This window comes from Buteo buteo, chromosome 9 (assembly GCF_964188355.1).
Source record: "Buteo buteo chromosome 9, bButBut1.hap1.1, whole genome shotgun sequence".
Taxonomy (NCBI): Eukaryota; Metazoa; Chordata; class Aves; order Accipitriformes; family Accipitridae; genus Buteo; species Buteo buteo.
Window position 1 is genome coordinate 43868544 of NC_134179.1, and position 17117 is coordinate 43885660.

At 52.6% G+C, this 17117-nt stretch overlaps 1 protein-coding gene across 1 annotated transcript in view; it reads right to left on the reverse strand.

Annotated features, from left to right (window-relative positions):
• Nucleotides 1-664: 664 nt before the first annotated feature.
• The window catches only part of IGF2BP1 (insulin like growth factor 2 mRNA binding protein 1), a 32601-nt gene continuing 16148 nt past the window's right edge, over nt 665-17117 (reverse strand). The window contains exons 3-15 of the mRNA XM_075036398.1: nt 10914-10962; nt 10367-10418; nt 9507-9570; nt 7559-7840; nt 6728-6862; nt 6363-6485; nt 5699-5834; nt 5476-5598; nt 5043-5159; nt 4745-4819; nt 4304-4435; nt 4003-4116; nt 665-3678 (exon numbers count right to left, since the gene is read on the reverse strand). Coding sequence (XP_074892499.1) covers nt 3586-3678; nt 4003-4116; nt 4304-4435; nt 4745-4819; nt 5043-5159; nt 5476-5598; nt 5699-5834; nt 6363-6485; nt 6728-6862; nt 7559-7840; nt 9507-9570; nt 10367-10418; nt 10914-10962 — 1495 coding nt within the window. The 3' untranslated portion in view covers nt 665-3585. The remainder of the gene's footprint in view (nt 3679-4002; nt 4117-4303; nt 4436-4744; nt 4820-5042; nt 5160-5475; nt 5599-5698; nt 5835-6362; nt 6486-6727; nt 6863-7558; nt 7841-9506; nt 9571-10366; nt 10419-10913; nt 10963-17117) is intronic.

Here is a 17117-nt window from a genome sequence, read left to right on the forward strand (position 1 = left end):
CCCCAAATTTATGGGAAAAAAAAAAAGGGTCAGCACTTCCCGTCCGCCAGTGAGGGGTCAGATCCCGCACTCCTCACCCACCCCAAAAATTTTGGGGGGGTGAGGCGCGGGGTGGCGGGATGGGGACAGCAGCACCCGCCACTCCCAAATTCACTTTACCACCACCGAATTCATTATAATTTGTAACTACCATTCAAGCAAGGTTCGTTTTCCTGCGGGTACAGTGAAAAATAGCAAGATGGGACTTAAAAAAAACCTCAACCCTGTGAACCTTTTAGAGCGGGCAGAGATGCTCAAGCCCATCGGTCCTCAGGGTTGGATTCATCCTCTCTCTCCTCGATGTGCGTTTATATAAAAAAAATTGGCTCCCATTAATTTCTCTCTCTCTCCTTCTCACTTTTTTTTTTTTTTTTTTTTTAAAATTGCTTATCCTCGGTAAAACGGAGGCAAATCTCTGTAAAATATTTAACAGCATCATAGTGGAGAAGATGGTTTGACGCTGCCTCCGTGGCAACACAGGAGGCTGATTCGTTTGGGTTCTGGGATATATATAAATATATATATATCTATATATATATGGCTTCCAAGTGTTTGAAAAAAAATCGCCTGAGCTGGTGTGGTTTAAATACCAGCAAACCCCGTATTTGTACCCCACTTTGCATAGTCAACGCTGCCTAGGAGTCCGTCCTCACATCCCCGGGAGTGGAAGATTTCTGATCCCAAAGCTCTTTAATAATTTGATTTCTCGATGGAGCTGGATTGAGAAAGGCCTTTCAGCCAGTGGCAGGTTTTGGTTGGTTTTTTTTTAAATTTAATTAAAAAAAAAAAAGAAAAAAAGAAAGAAATTAAGTTTTTCCAATTAAAAAAGTCGGTGGGCTCCAATTTGTCCAAGGTCTCGAAGAGTCGCGACATCTGACAGCTCTTGTGTTGTGGTGAAACTCATTAACTGGCTTGAAAAGGCCAAAAAAAAAAGAAGCTGCTGCCATCTTTTCCACTATGTCTGAAATTCCTGTCGTTCTCCATAGAGAGCTCATAACACTTGGTTACCTGCACATAACTCCTGGCTCATAAGAAATTATGAAACTTAACTTCTCTTTTCATTAAAAAAATAAAATATTCAAGACTATCAGCTTTTATATAAAATATCAGCAAGCCCAAAAAAAAAAAAAAAAAAAATCAATTGCTGAGGTAACTTCATACCTTGAGGTAGCTTTTTTTTTTCTTTTCTCTTCTTTTTTTTTTTTTTTCTTTTTTTTTCTCTCTCATTGCTCAAACACACAGCAATACCTGGCCTTCCCCCACATCTTCCTGTTGTTGCAATGGTTTAAAGGACAGTAACTGCTGCCGTGTTCCCTTATCAATGAACCACCCGCCTTCCTGATGCTGCACGAGCTGAATTTCAAGCCAGGTTTGGCTTTGGAGGCTGCACCCAGGAAAATGCCTGCTTGGAGCGAGAGGGCTGGTCTCCACTTCAGAAAATAAACAGATAAATGCATCAGTGCGAGGTTTGCTCCAAATTCCCTCCTTTTATGCCCAAATTGCCTCATCTGGGGGTTGCTCCCGTGTCTCCTCCCACCCGGAGAGTGCAGGATCTGGCAACATCCCTCTCCCCCCAGATTAATCCCAATTTTGTTTTTCCACCCTCCCACCCCAATTTGCAGGAAAATCAGTGTAAATCCACATTTCGGCTGGATTTGCAGCAAAAAAACGCGGCGCGGGGGCTGCCCCAGCCCCGCCGTGGAGACAAGACCTTCCCCTGCCTGGAAGAGGCGATGGCGGCAGTTACTGTCCCTTCCAAATACTCAATATTAAAAACAAATCATTAAAATATATCTAAAATATAAAATCCACATAAGAGTGACGGGAATCAGTAACCATATTACATTCGTTTGACGTATATATTTGGTATCGTCTCATGAGAACAGTTATTCTTACTGCAGAAAGGAGGGTGGTGGTTGCGGTTTTCTTTTTTTTAAATAATGAAAAAAATACCTTTACAAACTAATAAAAATGTGCCAAATTTCAAGAATATTTTTTCCCCACCTAGAGAGATTTAGAGGTGGGGGGAATAAGACACAAATAGCCCCAGGGGAGTTCACGTGAACTGGCACCTCCCCAGTTTGCTAATAAAAATATTCCCTGGGTGTTTTCCAGAGGAAAAAAAAAAAAAACCAACTGTATTCCCCCGCGGCTGAGCCCCCGGAGGCTCCAGCAGGATTTTGGGGTGCAAACCTCCCACTCCGGGTGGGGAAACTGAGGCCGAGGGCAGCTGGCAGAGGACGTGGCAATGGAGTCAGGCACAAAACCAGCTCCGGCTCCGCGGCAAAGCCAAGCGCCCTGCGGCTGAGCATCTCTCCGCTGCACCCCGCAACCCCTCCGGTTCCCTCCCCACCTCCCAAACCATTCTGCACACATTTAGTTCCCATAATCTGATTACTAAAGAGATGAAGATTAATTCAATGTTTCCTACCAAGCAGGGGTTTCTTTGCCTTTTTTTTTTTTTTTTTTTTTTTTTTTTTTTTTTTTTGGTGGTGGTTTATTGCTGTTGCTTGAAGGGAGGAGTGAAAAGCAAAAGCCCTTCCCCTCGCCCCTTCCCTTCCCCAGACAGTTTGCCTCGTCTCTAGGACGGGTTGTCACCTCCGCAGCGGAGATCACTGAGTAAAATGGTCGCATGTCCCGCTTCTGCCATTCTTTCATAGGCTTCGGAAAAAAAAAAAAAATTTAAAAAAAAAATTTTTCTTTCTTTAAACTAACTTAAAATGAAAAGAAACATTCAAACAACTGAAAGAAAAAAATCATCCTGGAAAATAGAGGTGCTCTCCTGGCTTCTAAGGCTTTACAAGGCACTGCACTGCAGGCAGCACAGGCAGGAGGAATCCTGCCCTCCCGCACGCCCGCTGGTGGTTCTGAGGCTGGAGCGGTGCAGAGCTCCCAAGGGACCCAAATCCATTTGGTGCTAAGGTGGGGGGTTTATTTTCTTTTTTTTTTTTTTTTTTTTTGCCTACAATGGATCTCATTACCAACAGAGGTTGGTAAGAATCCACTGGAATTTCTCTTAAAAAAAAAAAAAATTAAAATAAGAAAAAAAATCAAAATTAAATGCTCCAAAAGGCTTAACGTCGCTCTGGGAATATCCACCAGCCGCAGGGAGGGAGGGAGCGAGGGGTCGGGGAGACGCAGCCGCCGGGCGCCCCGGCTGGGACGGGACCTCCAGAGGCTACTTAAATGAGAGGGCAAATGCTGCACCCGCGAGAGGGGGACCCAGCACCGCGGTGGCCGCAGCTTCGCCACACCGTCGTCCCCCGGCACCCAGCGCCGCACCAGCCTCGGCGGAGCAGCCGGCTGGCCCGGCGCGTTGCAGCACCTCTCGCTTCATTTAAGTAGCTGTCCTGGCACATGGAGCTAAAAACGGACCCAATTTTCTTTTTTTACCCTAGCCATCTACCTTGGAAGCCAATCAAAACTGCCTTTTAATCTCGATCGGTTAATGAAAAAATTAGCATCTGTCTACGGTAACTGATTCCCAGCCACTCTTAAGCCCGGCATTGGCTTGTTCCGCTTTTCACGTTGGTGTCGGTGCTGCTCTTATTTCCTCCGCGCTTGCGTCTGGCCGCTCTGTCCCTTCTGGTGCTGCTGCTTCACCTGGGCCAGGATGTCTCGGATCTTGCGCTGAGCCATCTGTGGATGTAGAAGAGCAAAGGGAGAAGCTGGGAGGGAACCCCAGGGCCAGCGAAACAGCTTTGCGTGTGGTGAAAAGTGCAACGGCTGGGCAAAATGGCTCCTGGAAATCCATTCCTGCCCTATTTTTTAGCCTGGTTTCCTCCAGAAGTAGGGGTTTGGGAGGTCACACTCTCCGTGCTTCTCCCACCATCACCCACTTCTGCAAACACCACCAGCCAGGCATGGAAAAAACTTCCACAGGAGGCTACACGCACGGACACAACCCCATACGAGCCATCAGAGAATCCACTAGTGCTAGCACGGGAGCTGCCGGAGCCGTACCTGGCTGGCGTAGAAGTGCCCGATGATCTTCACGATGACCTGTTCGTTCTCGTCGGGGGTCTGGTCCCGCGGCACCACCACCTCTGCCGCCGTCAGGTTCTGCAGCTCATTGACCTGCGGGGAAGGGGCAGAGACCACCCCATCGCATCGTGCGGGAAGTGCAAGCTCCTCCGGGAAGTCCCAGCCCGTCACCCGGGGAAATCTGTCCCTGGGATGTCCCCAGGCACTGGTATGAAGTAGCCACCCTCCCAAGGATGTCACCCCCCTCCCAAATTCCCACCCAAGCATCGCTTCTGCTTACAGTTTTGCCCCCTTTGCCGATGACCCTGCCCGCGGCCGAGGCGGGGACTCGGATGTGCGTCTCCAGCTTCACTTCTTCCTTCGGTCCAAAGAAGTTCTCCTCCTTCAGCTTCCCATAAATCCTGCCTTGCGCCTGCGGAGGGGAGGCAGGACGGAATCAGGCATCACCCGAGATGTCCTACCCCCAACACGTCCCCACCACGTGCAGCCGGCTCAGGGGGTCTCCATCCCTGGGACGCGGGATGGGCCAGCATCCCACGAAATCCCAATTCCTCAGGGTTTTTAAACCAGCTCAGCCCCTGGGAGAGCCAATGTTGGGTTAACCCAGCCACAGACTGGGCTCAAAATTGGGGTCACCGCCCTGCTCCTCCCTTCCCGGCTCCATGGGGTGGCGGAGAGGGGCACCCCGAATCCCCCGCGGTGACGGTAGCGCAGGGGGAACCTTAAACTGAGCTTCTGGAGGGCCCGTGATGACAACCATGCGCACTTTGGAGTCCGGCGTCTCCGGAGGGGCAATCTGGAGGGGGGAGAGAGACGGTGGCTGCGGCGGAGAGCGGCACGGCCAAGGTGGCAGCCGTGCCCTCCCTCCCCTGCGCCGCAGGATTGGGCCCCCAGCCCGACTGCCTGGGCTTTTTGGGTGGTTTTCCCAGCCAGAAAGGCCCCCCCGCTCAGGGAGGTGCTGGCAGAGGTGTTTTGGGGGGGGGGGGGTCCGGGGTCTGTCCCCGCTGGGGCAACACTACCTTGATAGAGGCACTTGCGAACCGGGAGAGCTGCTTGATGTGTTGGCCCTTCTTGCCGATGATGGCACCGACCGCCTGCGCGGGGATGAAGACGTGCACCGTCTCCTGCTCCGGAGGCTGCAGGTACAGCGTCACCGTTCAGGGCTCAGCACCACCGTGGGGATCAAGGCTAAGTCTCCTCCCAAGTGACGCCCACGCGTTTCCTAAGGGTGCTGGGCTGAGCCACCCAAACCCTGTGGGGTCTGAGCCCCTTCTCCACCCAGTTTGCAATAATTTACAAGGCCAGATCCTGCACCCACGCTGGACCTGACCTGCCTGCTGACAGCAGGGGATGCTGAAGGCATAACCCTGACCATCGCAAGGGTCTTCTCCACGCAGGGGACAGCCCCGAGGTGGACGAAGGAGCAGTTTGAGCTGCCCGGCGTTCACCTACCATGAAGGAGCTGTACGGTGCAGCCCCGGAGACGCTGCTCGGCGGAGGAGGTACTGCGTTGGAGGAGGCAGGGAAGAGGCCAACCGCAGCCAGGTTAAGGCCAGGGATGAGGTGAGATTGCAACTGAGGGTGAGAGGAAAGAAATGCTCATTGCTTTTATCAGGGCAACCTCCTAGAGAGCTCCCATCAGCCGAGACGCAGGGCAGGACCAAACCCCACTCACGCTCATGGCAGCCACGTCGTTCTCGTAGGCTTCCCTCACTTTCTTCATGATCTCCTGCTCCGCTTTGCAGCAGTTCTCAATGGAGCCCTTCACCGTGATGGTTCTTTCGGGGTTGTATAGAGTCAGGTCCTGCAAGCTGATGGGAAAACCAGCGTCAGCACCGAGACCCCACACGACCAGCGCTACGCCGGGTCCTCTGGTCCTTCTGATGGGTGCCATTGGGGTGCTGGGGACATGGGGTGCCACTGCCACTGTCCACTGGGACTGCCTGGTCCCAGTCAGACCAGGGACCAGCACTACGGTTTCCACGGGGAAGTCCACTCTGCCTTCCCCAAAAACATGGCTTAAGAGTAAAACCCCAGTCCTGGCCATCAAACCAGCCGGTCCTGAGTTCTGCAGCCCTGAAGGGACCCGGAGGGGACACTGAAGGGATGGGGAGGGGACACCAAAGGTATGGGGAGGGGAACACAGAAAATATAAAGCCAAGATTCTTCGAGAGAGCTTTGGGGAGTAAAGAACCCACACCACAGGTTGGCTTCCCACCTGACAGACAGGCATCTCTGCCCACTCTCATCACATCACCCATCTCCTCCTCATCCTCCCCACCCGCCCCAGGCTGAGGAAGGTCTGCCCTGGTTTCCCCAAAGGAAAAGAGGATCCTTACGATGAGATGGTGATTTTTGTCTCTGTGTCCTGCTCCACTTTCTTCAAGTTTCGCCCCTCTTTGCCGATCAGGCGCCCCACAAAGTTGTTATGGGCCAAGATTTTCAGAGGCACTTCGTCAGCTCTTGAGAGAGGAATGGGGGAATAAAACAACATGAAGGATTACCGCAGCCAGAAGAGAAGGGATTTGGTACAGAGGGATGGGGGAAGCTCAAGTCCCCTTGCTTGGAGTCCCTGGGTCCCCCAAACCAAAGCTCCTGCACGCACGGGAGCATGACCCGGCTTTGGGCGTTAGGAGGGTACCACAGCCCAGTGAAAAGCCGCGGACGGGATACGCATGCACAGAAAGGCAGGGGGAAACCTTACGTCTTCGTGTCCTTTGCCTCCTTCTGCATGATCTCCAGAATCATCTTGCAGGCAGCGGAGCAGCCCTCGGGGGTGGAGTGGATGCTGATGGCTTTTTCTGCGGCTCCTGCGTTTTCTTTTCGGTGCACGTCGATCCTGCAAGCACGGGATGGGCGCTGGGGAAGGGGAGCAGCTCTGCGGCTTCCCGGCAGCACGAGTGCCGGCTGCTCCGCTCCCCGTGAACTGCCTGGAGCTCACACTCGACTGTAAGGTTATATGCACCCAGGGAAGGTGAGAGGAGTTAATTCTGGCCTCGATACTCGACATGGATGCAGTGGCTAGAAGCTCAAGTCACAGAAATCCAAATAAGGCATCAGCATCTATTTATTTTAAGCAACAGGAGCGATTAAGTGGTGGAACAAGCACAAGCCTGGGGGACAGGATGGGCTGTCCATCACTTCATGTCTTAGATAAAGCCTTCCTTGGGGGACAAGAGCTGTAGCCAACATAAGCTCAGGGGCCAAGGCAAGAGCAGGCGGGTGAAGCTCAACAAGCTTGTGCTAAATGAGACCGGCTGAAGCAGCGACATCCCCGTGTGCCTGCCTGGGTCTCATCCCAGCCAGGGCAGCCCCGGCAAAGGGAGACACGTAGGGAAGTGCAGCCAGAGAAAACTGGCTGGGACAGGGCATGGGAAAGTGGCTCTTGGACACACTGCCCTGCACAGCAGGAGAGCCGGAGGGGCCTCAAATAGCCGCTTCTCCAAAAATAAAAAAAAATTAAAAAAAAAAATCCAGCCTCAGAAATCACTGCAAACCACGAGGCGCAAACCAGCTCACGGGAGAACAGACTCACTTGGACTGCGTCTGCTTGGTGATGTTCCTGATGGTGGCCCCTTCCTTGCCGATGATGGCACCCACGTACTGGGTGGGCACCAGGAGACGGAGGGGGATATCCACCGGCTGCTGCTTGACCGGTGCCCCGGCAGTGACGGGGGAACCCTGCCTGGGAGCACCGCGTGCCCCGAAGCCGCCTCGCCGCCCGTTCTCTGGCCCTTGCGTGGACTGCTCATCAGGGATGTAGGAGACCTTCAGCGCGTGGTTCTCCAGCTGGTGCCCGTTCAGCTTCATGATGGCTCTGGAAGGAGAGAAGGAATGGGGGGTGAGGGTCCCTCCTGTCACGCTCCCACGCCGAGCGGCAACGCATCAGTTCGGCTCAAAACGGGCCAAGCCCTCCCTGGCGTAACGCCCAGCAAGGGAAGCACTGGGAGCAGGGAAAGGAGACGTCACCGATGCCGCGCGGACCTGGCAGGACTTTCCACCCAGCCTGAATGAGCCAAAGTATTTTAAGGGGAACCTCTCCAGGCACCCAGAGAAAGGACAGGATCGTGCAGGGAGCAATTCCCCCATCTCCTCTGCCTTATGATTTTTGTCCAATATCTCAAATCCCTCTCCCAGCAGGACTTCAGGGACTGCAAGAACTGAAAACTGTCGATAGATGGGGCTGGCAGCAAGAGCAAAGCAACAGCTTTGGCCACCGATCTCCACAGCTCCTTCAAACCTCCCCAGCTTTCTGCGGAGACAACCCAAACTGCAGCTCTCCAGAAAGTGGTCAGTGACTCAACTCTTGCAAAAAAAAAAAAACCCAACAAAACAAAACCCCCAAAAACCTAAAACTGGCTGAACAGAGACTTTCCCTGCTAGCAGCCTCATCCCTGCAGGATGCAAAGGGACCAGAGAAAGATGCTCGATGAAGCCCACGCATTCCCGGAGGAGGAAAAAGCAGGGGAGAAGGGCTGCAGATCTGAGAGCAAAACTACTTGCACAAAATTCTTTTGCTCAGTGCTAAAAGAAACTCAAAATATTTCACTTTATGGGGTGCAAAGCGCATGGTTGGTGCAGATGGACAAGGGACGGGAGGACAAACCAGGAGCGTTCCCCTTGCTGGGCTCCACGGCCAGACCCTGCCCTGTGTTATTACAGAAAGTAAAACGAGACAGCGGTTCCCCCGTGAAGGTTTGCTGCGGCCGCACATGCAACCACAGCAAAGTTGGGTTTGACAGCTGAAGTATTATCGGCCGGGCGGCCCTTTGGAATCCGGCGCTTTGGCAGAGTGACCACAGGGGATGTCCCCGGGGACGGCAGCGTGGCCGCAGTGGCCACATTTGACACGTTCCCACCTTGGTGACAGAAACCTTCCAGGATAAAAACCTATGAATCAATCCCCACGCTCCTCCAGGCTGCTCTCCAAGGAAAGCGCTGATCCTGTCCCTTTCCAAAGCCTTTTGACGGGGCAAAAGGAAAAAGAAATAAACAGCGATGAAAACCCAATTAATTTTCCATTTGCATTTAGTGCAAAGTCTGATCTTCCACAGGCAGGATGGAGAAGGGAGTTGCAAGTCTCTCAATGACACGGCCATCAGCCAGAAAGGACACGTGCTGCCTGACGCCTACCAGCTCCTATGATATTTGATCTCATTATTACTTTTTCTGGAGACCTTACTCCCAAAATCATGCAAATACAAGAAAATCTCCACTTTTCCTTGAGCAAAAAGTTAGGGTTTTACTCTCTGAACTGCCGAGAAAAGCCTAAAAACTTAAACGTCCATCTGAAGGTGAAGGAAAAGAAATCAGAGCTTGGGGAGGGTGTCCTCAAAGACTTGCTGCATTTTTATCCAAAATTCAGGAATTCTGAGGTCATCTGACTCCCAGCACTGCAAATCCTGTTTTCTGCAAGCGGGGAAGGGGCCGGAGCCGCAGCAGGGAGGACAGCCCGAGCTGCCGGGGGTCCACGGGGCACTCACTGCCTGGTCTGCTCCCGGTTGGCGTAGGTGACGTTGACAACGGCCGTCTCGCTGTCCGTGTTCACTGAGAGCAAACAAAGCAGAAATTAGAGAGGCAGCACGAGTGCCTCAGACCAAAGCCCCCCCCCGAAAAGCTGAGACACCCCCTCGGATAAGTCCCTGCTCAGATGAGTCCCCTCCGGCGCTTCCCAGGGATTTGTAAGCATTTTTCTCCTGCAAGGGAGAAGAGTGTCCGAGGGCTCAGGCCACGCTGGGACTCATCCCGGGCAGCACAGTCCCTCCTGCCTTATTTAAAGGATCCCGATATGCCATCGTGCTCTGCACCAAAGCCAACTCCATCCTACCATCCCTCGCCAGAGCCCGGGGACGGTCCCAGGAGCTCCTCTGAGCCCTCCTTTCCATTTCTAGGAGGGTTATGGTAATGCTACTCTCATTAAACATCCCGGGGGCAATATTAAACCTCCTGTCTCAACTGATCACCATTAGAGGCTGAGATAAAATCTGCCAAGTGGAGACAGATAGTCCCCGGCCAGCCTCGGGAGAGCATCCTGCAGCTTCCCCCAAGGCAGCTGCCGGTGGGTACCCAGGAGTGGGGTGGGAATGATGCCGACCTGGCACCCGATGCGAGGACACCCACGTGCGCTGCCGAAAGCCACCGCATGGGATTCGTCTTTTAGCAACAGGGGACAATAAAAAAAAAAAGCCCCAGCGACCGGGCTGAGACCTCTTGACATCTTTAGCTGTGGCTTCTGCTGACAAAGCAAAATCGCGTGTCCGTCCTCACCCTCCTCCCCCCCCAAAAACAGCTGGGGCAGAAAATATCTTCAATAACACAAGTTGGTATCTTTTTTCAGTCCTACCTTGCTCGCAGTTTTCTACGGTGCCATACTGGGCTAGCAAACCATCCAGAACCTGGAGAAGGGAGGAAAAAAACCCCACTTTACACTGGGATTGTCAGGACAGACCAGAGAAATACAATCAATCAATAAAGGCAGCTTTCTAGTCATTAAGATTTCACAAGCAATTAGATGAAGGAAGCTCCTGCCTGCCCCAGGACGCTGGACCATGGGACCTCAGAGCCAAATGAGGGGGGGGAAAATTGTCAGGGAAAAGTCCCAGCAGCCAGCAGGAAGAAAGGATCCATTTTGTTCCTTATACAATAGATAAATCATATAACCCTGTTATTAATGGGGATTTTTTTTGGTGTGGCTTACGTTGCTTCTACCGCTTGAATTTACTCCTGTAACAGAAGAGGAATAACCTACATGGACACAAAAGTCTAGTATAATTAGACCCAATTAATAACAAAGAAAAGGATAAATCAATTTTAACCCAAGTACAGAAACTGGGGAGGGGGGGGGATTAGTCCTTAAATCTGATCTACTCTTCTCTGCTTGCTCCTCTTACCTCCCATCGCAGCTGGGGTGGGATGTTTCGGATTTGAATTTTCCGGCTCCTGAAATAAATGAAAAGCGATTAAAAAGCAAATTTGGTGTCCAAAACACTGCCGTCTTGCATTGAACTGTTGCACGTTGATGTATCTAATCAAGCTTTGCATTTCCATACGCTATCAGGGTTTCTGATGGCTTTTGGCTAATTATACCCAGCCTGGTTGGTGCTGGATTTACGCTGGGAGCTTCACCAAGAACAAGATGCCAAAATCCCCCCAAGCCTTTGGCACTGGTTGGAGCCCTAATGCAGGCACGGCTGGAAAGGCAGAGACTTTTGCCAGATTAAATAGGATTCAAAAGCAAAAAGGGAGCCGTGTGTTCATGTAACCTGCCCTCCTGCACTGGAGGCATGAAGAGACAACCCTTGGGATGCCACCAACCGCTGGCGGGAGCTCCCGGAGCATCACTGCCTCATCCAAAAACCCGGCTAAATATTAACCGGGGAGATCAAGGCACGGGCATCCCAGCTCCACCAACCGAGATGGTCTCAGGCTACTTCTCCACTCACATTTTTGGCTCTTCCTAACCTTACTTTTCCCAAAATAGAAACTCTTTTTTTAATTCCGAAGCCAAATTTGCCCCGGGGGTGCTGTCCCCCCCCATCCCACCCCTCGCCGTGCAGCTGCTGCAAACAGCTGAGAGCAGCCGTGGGCTCGACCGGCAGCTCCAGCACTGGCACACAACCACGCTGCCGGGGCTGCCGGCACCCCGACATGCTGCCAGACCCCCCCAAGACCCCCCACCTAAAGGCAATGACCCCTTTAGGTGCCCAAGGCTTTGAAGGACACAGCTTTGTGGGTGCAACCCACATGCAAACGGTGCCAAACCCCCACGGGTGGCTGGTCCCCCCCATTCGCCTCTGTTTTTCAGGAATGACCAAACCCACTGAATTTTAAGATGCCTGAAGAAAAGGAAAATAAATGCCGCAACCGTGGCAGGCAGCTCAGCACTAAATCGGGTAAATATCCTTGGACCGGCTCATCACAGACCCAGGCTTCAAATTCAAAGTATTTGTGAATGCATGAAATAATCCAAAAAAGGAGAGAAAATGAGATTCCAGATCCTTATCTTCTAATTACACAACTTCAGAAGGTGGCTTAGCTCATTTGTCAATGAGAAGAAATCATCTCAGCATGAAATGGCCCAAAGCCATCAGTATGATTTAGCCACACAGGTAAGGATTCCTCTTCAGCCCCTTCATCCTGCAAGGTAAAAGCAGCTGCCTCAAGCATCCCCTCTGATCCGTGCTGCTGATGCAAACCCCCACACATCAAAATCCCCAAAAGAGCTGGCCTGGTTGGGTGGTTTCAAACAAAACCAGAACTGTTGTTTCCCAAAGTCACCGAAGATTTCCCAAAGATTCAGACCGGAGGAATGGGATGGCCAGATTTGGGGTTGCTGTCCCATCTGAAAGTCAAAATGAAGCACAAAAAAATAAGATTTTCAGAGCTCCTGCCAGCTCAGCCACTGGGAAGGCTCCGAAACACCAAATTTTGTCACTACTACAGATGTAAGCCAGGTGGATGAGGAAAAAGAAACCAACCCAACCCTTAAAATCACAGCATGTTGTGGGGGGCTGCAGGAAGCAAAGTGGGGGGAGCAAGCTCTGAAACCAGATCTCTCGTTTTACGTGCTAATCCGCATCCCAAAATGAATGGGAGAGAGATTAAGAAATTCAGAATGCGAAGAATGTCACAGTCCAGGGAGGGTCAAAAGGATTTGAAGTGATAGAGGAAACCCCGTAGGTCTCCCACCGCCCACCCCTGCCACGGAAACTTGTCCAGATAGCTACAAGCATCTGCACGGGCAGAGCATGTGTTCTGCACATACGTGACCAGAATCGAATGTGCTATGGAGAGAAAAGAGCCATTTATGTCCTCACACCGTAATTCTGCTGGTGGCATCTAATTTTCTCTCCCCACCCACCCCCCAAAAAGAAAAAAAAAAATTAATTAAAATAAGAATCGGATCTCCTTTTCTGAGCTTGCTGGAGCACCTGCCCAGGCAGAGCATCGCCCGCATCCGTGCTGGCTGGGCAAGGTGAAGGGGCTGCTCTGCGCCTCACCAGGGCCACTGTGCTTTTATTAATATGTTAATTAACCAATAATTCCTCCCATCGCGACCACGCCACCAGGATTATTTGCCGCTCCTAACAGCCTCCATCACTGACGGATATTAAAACCCTACGAGGCCACGCTCGGAGGGAGAGATGGGTCTTTTATCAGCCCAGCCAGGTGAGCTGCGCAAAGCAGAGCAAGATCCCACAAAATCCCGGGACGAGCCGGCATCCCGAATACTTGACTCCTGGACCATCTCCACTGGTGCCCATCCTGCCCCAGGGAGGGCAGAATCGGGGCTGCATCCATCACCCTTCAGTGAGGACTGGCTCGACATGGAATTGTCCCACAGCGGGTGGAAACCTCCCCTTCCGATGAACAGCTTTTGCTCGAATCCGGCTCCGTCCGAGCACTCGGCAGCAGCTGTGGTTAGAATTACAGAGGAAGTCATGAATAAATAAACCCCGTTATTTGCTTTGCTAGAAGCAGGTCCTCCTGTATTTAAATCCTCATCGCGAAATGCCGCTCTTCACGCCACCGAATGCGACAGCCCAGTTCTGCCCGTTCCCACCTCCACGCCGAGCAGAGCTCGACTCCAAATAAATAATTCCGCGAGACTGCGATTCCCCGGCTTTTTATTCACAATGTGCCAAAAGCAGGAGCTCCTCCCTCCCGTGCCGCTGAAGGGCTCTTGCAACCTCCGCTCGCCCGACCTCGGCTGCCAGCCAGGACCGGTGCTCATGCCCCTCGGACCAGCTCCGGCATCTCCAGCCGGCGGGAGAAGGCGAGAGCTCTGCCGGACGCTGCTCGTCTTATGCCGAAGGCAAGAGCCTCCCAGATCCTTGGGGATGAGCCGGAGCAGACCGATCGACCTGGTAAATAAATGTCTATTTGCAAATCTGGCCAGTTCCTGTGCATGCTGGTGGCTTTTTTTTTTTTTTTTTTAATTAAAAAAAATAAATTAAAAAAAAGGGGGAGGAAAGAAGAGGGCGAACAGCTGCAGGGCTGTAAGGGGAGAGGAACCGCGAGTCCCAGGGACGGATCGCAGCGTTGCCCTCCTCCTGCTCCACGCCGACGGTGCTATTTGTGATAATGGGATTTTAGCATCCCACTACGTCCATCCTTCAGCCCTCGAAAACCTGCCAAGGTGCCCGGCAGCCCCATACAGAACTGCTGGCTCTCCTGCAGAGCCAGGAGGCAAAGTGAGACATTTGAAATCTCTTGATGCTCTCAGGAAACCCTCCCTGGCCGTGGGTTGGGCTCACTGGGAAAAAAAAAAACCACCCACCCTGATGCAACCAGACTGCAACAGGAGGCTGTGATGGGACCCACATCACGGAGCCACACCACAGATGAGCATCTTGGGTCAGTCCTTCGTTACCCCCAAGCACTGGAAGCACCAAGAGCTGCTCCATCAAAGGCTTTCCTCGGGTTTTCCTTCAACCAGCTCTTTAAAGAGCTCAACACACCAACAGGTTAAACCTCACTGGGGAGGAAAAGCAAAGAGACAAAGCAAAGTGTCGTGGAGCAACCTGGAATGTCCACATACCATGGAGATAGCTCGCCCTCTCACACTGTGCCCATCAATACCGCATGGGTTAAACCCAAAGTGCACCGGGAGGGACCTCTTCTCCAAAAGGGAGAAACTGAGGATAGAACAGGAGAAAGTGGCAGCAAAGAAAAGCCCTGTTCGCTCAGAAAACACCCGCTGCCGGTCAGCCAGACAGCCTCGGAGCCAGCTGGAAACCACTCTGTGTCCCTGACGCACCCAGAGCCCTCCCAGCCCGCACGGCATCGTCGGTTCTCGGTGCCGCGTCGGCAGCCGCATCCTCGGAGCCGCGCGCCCTCGGGTCCCCACAGCACATCGGCAGCATGAACGGACCGGTACCCGCGGCAACCTTTGCAGAAAATCCTGATCACCCAGGGAGGCAGAATCGTCGTTAAGAATCCCAAATTAGGTTTGGAATTATTTTTTGTTTGTTTGTTTGGGTTTTGGTTTTTAAATCTTGCTGGGAAACATCCAAGCACAGATTCAGCTATCAGGATCCCCCTTCTCTTATCCCTGGATACATCCCCAGAGACCACCTTCCAAAGGGTGGCCAGAGCCTCCCACTTAATTAAGAATCTGCTGGTAATTCCCCGGAGTGGACTGGCACGGTGGCAGCAGTGGCAGGGACCCAAGAAAGGGGCACTAGCTAGTTAGGAGCAGACAGCCTGGCCGGGGGCCAGCGGGAGGCTGGGGCTGGCCGTCGCGAGCCGAAGGCAATGGCAAAGCAGCACCGGCACAGCCCAGCCTCGCTCGAGGGTTCCCCTTCCCTTTCGCATGAACCCCGCGTGGTGTTTTTGAGGCAACGCTTTGGACGGGGGGGACAAAGCCGATTCCCGCTGCATCACCAGTATGGGTGCAGCCCTGCCTCCGGTGAGGAGCCCCAGCGAGACTTGCTGTCACGTCCTCCCGATATGGTTTTGACCACAGGTCCCAGCTGAGACCAGAGCTGCTCTTTCCCAGCGCAAAAAGCTAGAGAGACGTTTGGAGAGGAGCATCGCCGCATCCGCAACCACTGAGCGGGTTGGCAGCGGAGCTCGGGATAAAACCTCTGTCTCTCCATCGCAACCGGCGGATGTGCCTCCTTCCCTTGCCCCACAGCACACGGAGCCTCAAGGAGCAGGCAGGGGCTCACCGATGGACTGGGATTATTTTGCCAAAGGGATTTGTCCCCAAGCATCACCTGTGCTGGCAGCTGGAGGGATCGGTGCGGTGGGCGCACGGAGGAGAGGAGTATGGAAGGTGGGGGATGCTCAGGTTACCCCGACTATTGCCTTCTGAGCATTTAGCCCCAAACAACATTCCCTGTGATCCGCAGGGACCAGACACTCACAACCGCCCGTGTTACTGCCGCACGATGCTCTACGAGGCTCATCTTTAGGGAACACCAACAATCCCCATGCACAGGGGTGACCCCAACGAGGAAACCGGCCCCACGGCTTGGCTATCTCCAGCACAGCCAGCCCCACAGATTTCCTTCCTCTTCCCTCACTGGTCCAGTTTTAGTCAGGACAACTTGATTTCTCTTTAACCCCAAAGCAAAGGGCTGATTTAGTGAACGTCTGCTAGAGGAAGGGCCAACCCCGAGCACGCCGGCAGGAGCTGCTGGTCCTCTGTCCCCCATCGCTCTGCGTTAGGGCATCAGCAATAGCTCTGCAGTCACCCCGGAGCCGCAAACACACCAGACATGCTTTCCATGGGACGTTGGCTACAGCGTCACCCTTACATCCAATATCTCCTGGACCTTCTCCATCCCCCACCACATATTTGTCAAAGCAGAGGTGACTAACGGCACCAAGATGCCGAGGGACCAAGCTCTGGGCTCTCACCGACCCCATCCTGGCCATCTCCTACCGAAACCATTTAGGCAGCTCCTCAGGGCAGGAGGAGGACGGCCAAAGCCGGAGACATGGGGGGACCTACTAGAACTGAACAACATTAATGATGGCTTTTCAATCAAATGCAAATGTTATGCAAATTTGGGGGCTGAAAACACAGTGCATCCCTGATTCAATTAACAGCATTTCATTTATCTAGTTAGGCTTTGATTCAGGAAAGCACTTAATCCTGTGCTTAATGTGTTGTTGTTGTTGTTGTTTTTTAATGTTTTAAACATTTTTAAATAGGAAAATGTGGTTGCTAAGACACAAACGTTGCCAGGGGGACTCGGAGAAAAGTTGTAGCAGAAATAACTTGCTTTTCCTTTATAAACTGATAGGCTTTCAATTTGCCGGCATCTCCGTGAAGCAGGAATATTATCCCTAAACATTGACAAGGCAACAAAAGCATAAAAAAAGGAGGTGCCTGCTGGAAGCCCACAGCAGGTCCCTACCACACCTCTGAGCACAACCCAACACCGTCCGTCCACTCGGATGGGATCTGCCTCCAGGCTTTAGCCACTTCACTTGTGATTTGCCATCTTTTGCGCTGCCCTCCAAGTCGCTGTACCTCTTGGCTTCCCCACGTGCCGGTCGGTTGTTGTACTATTAAACCCACTGACACACGAACATCCCAGCAGGACCAGACACACGAGGTCCTCGCTGGAAGCGCTCACACA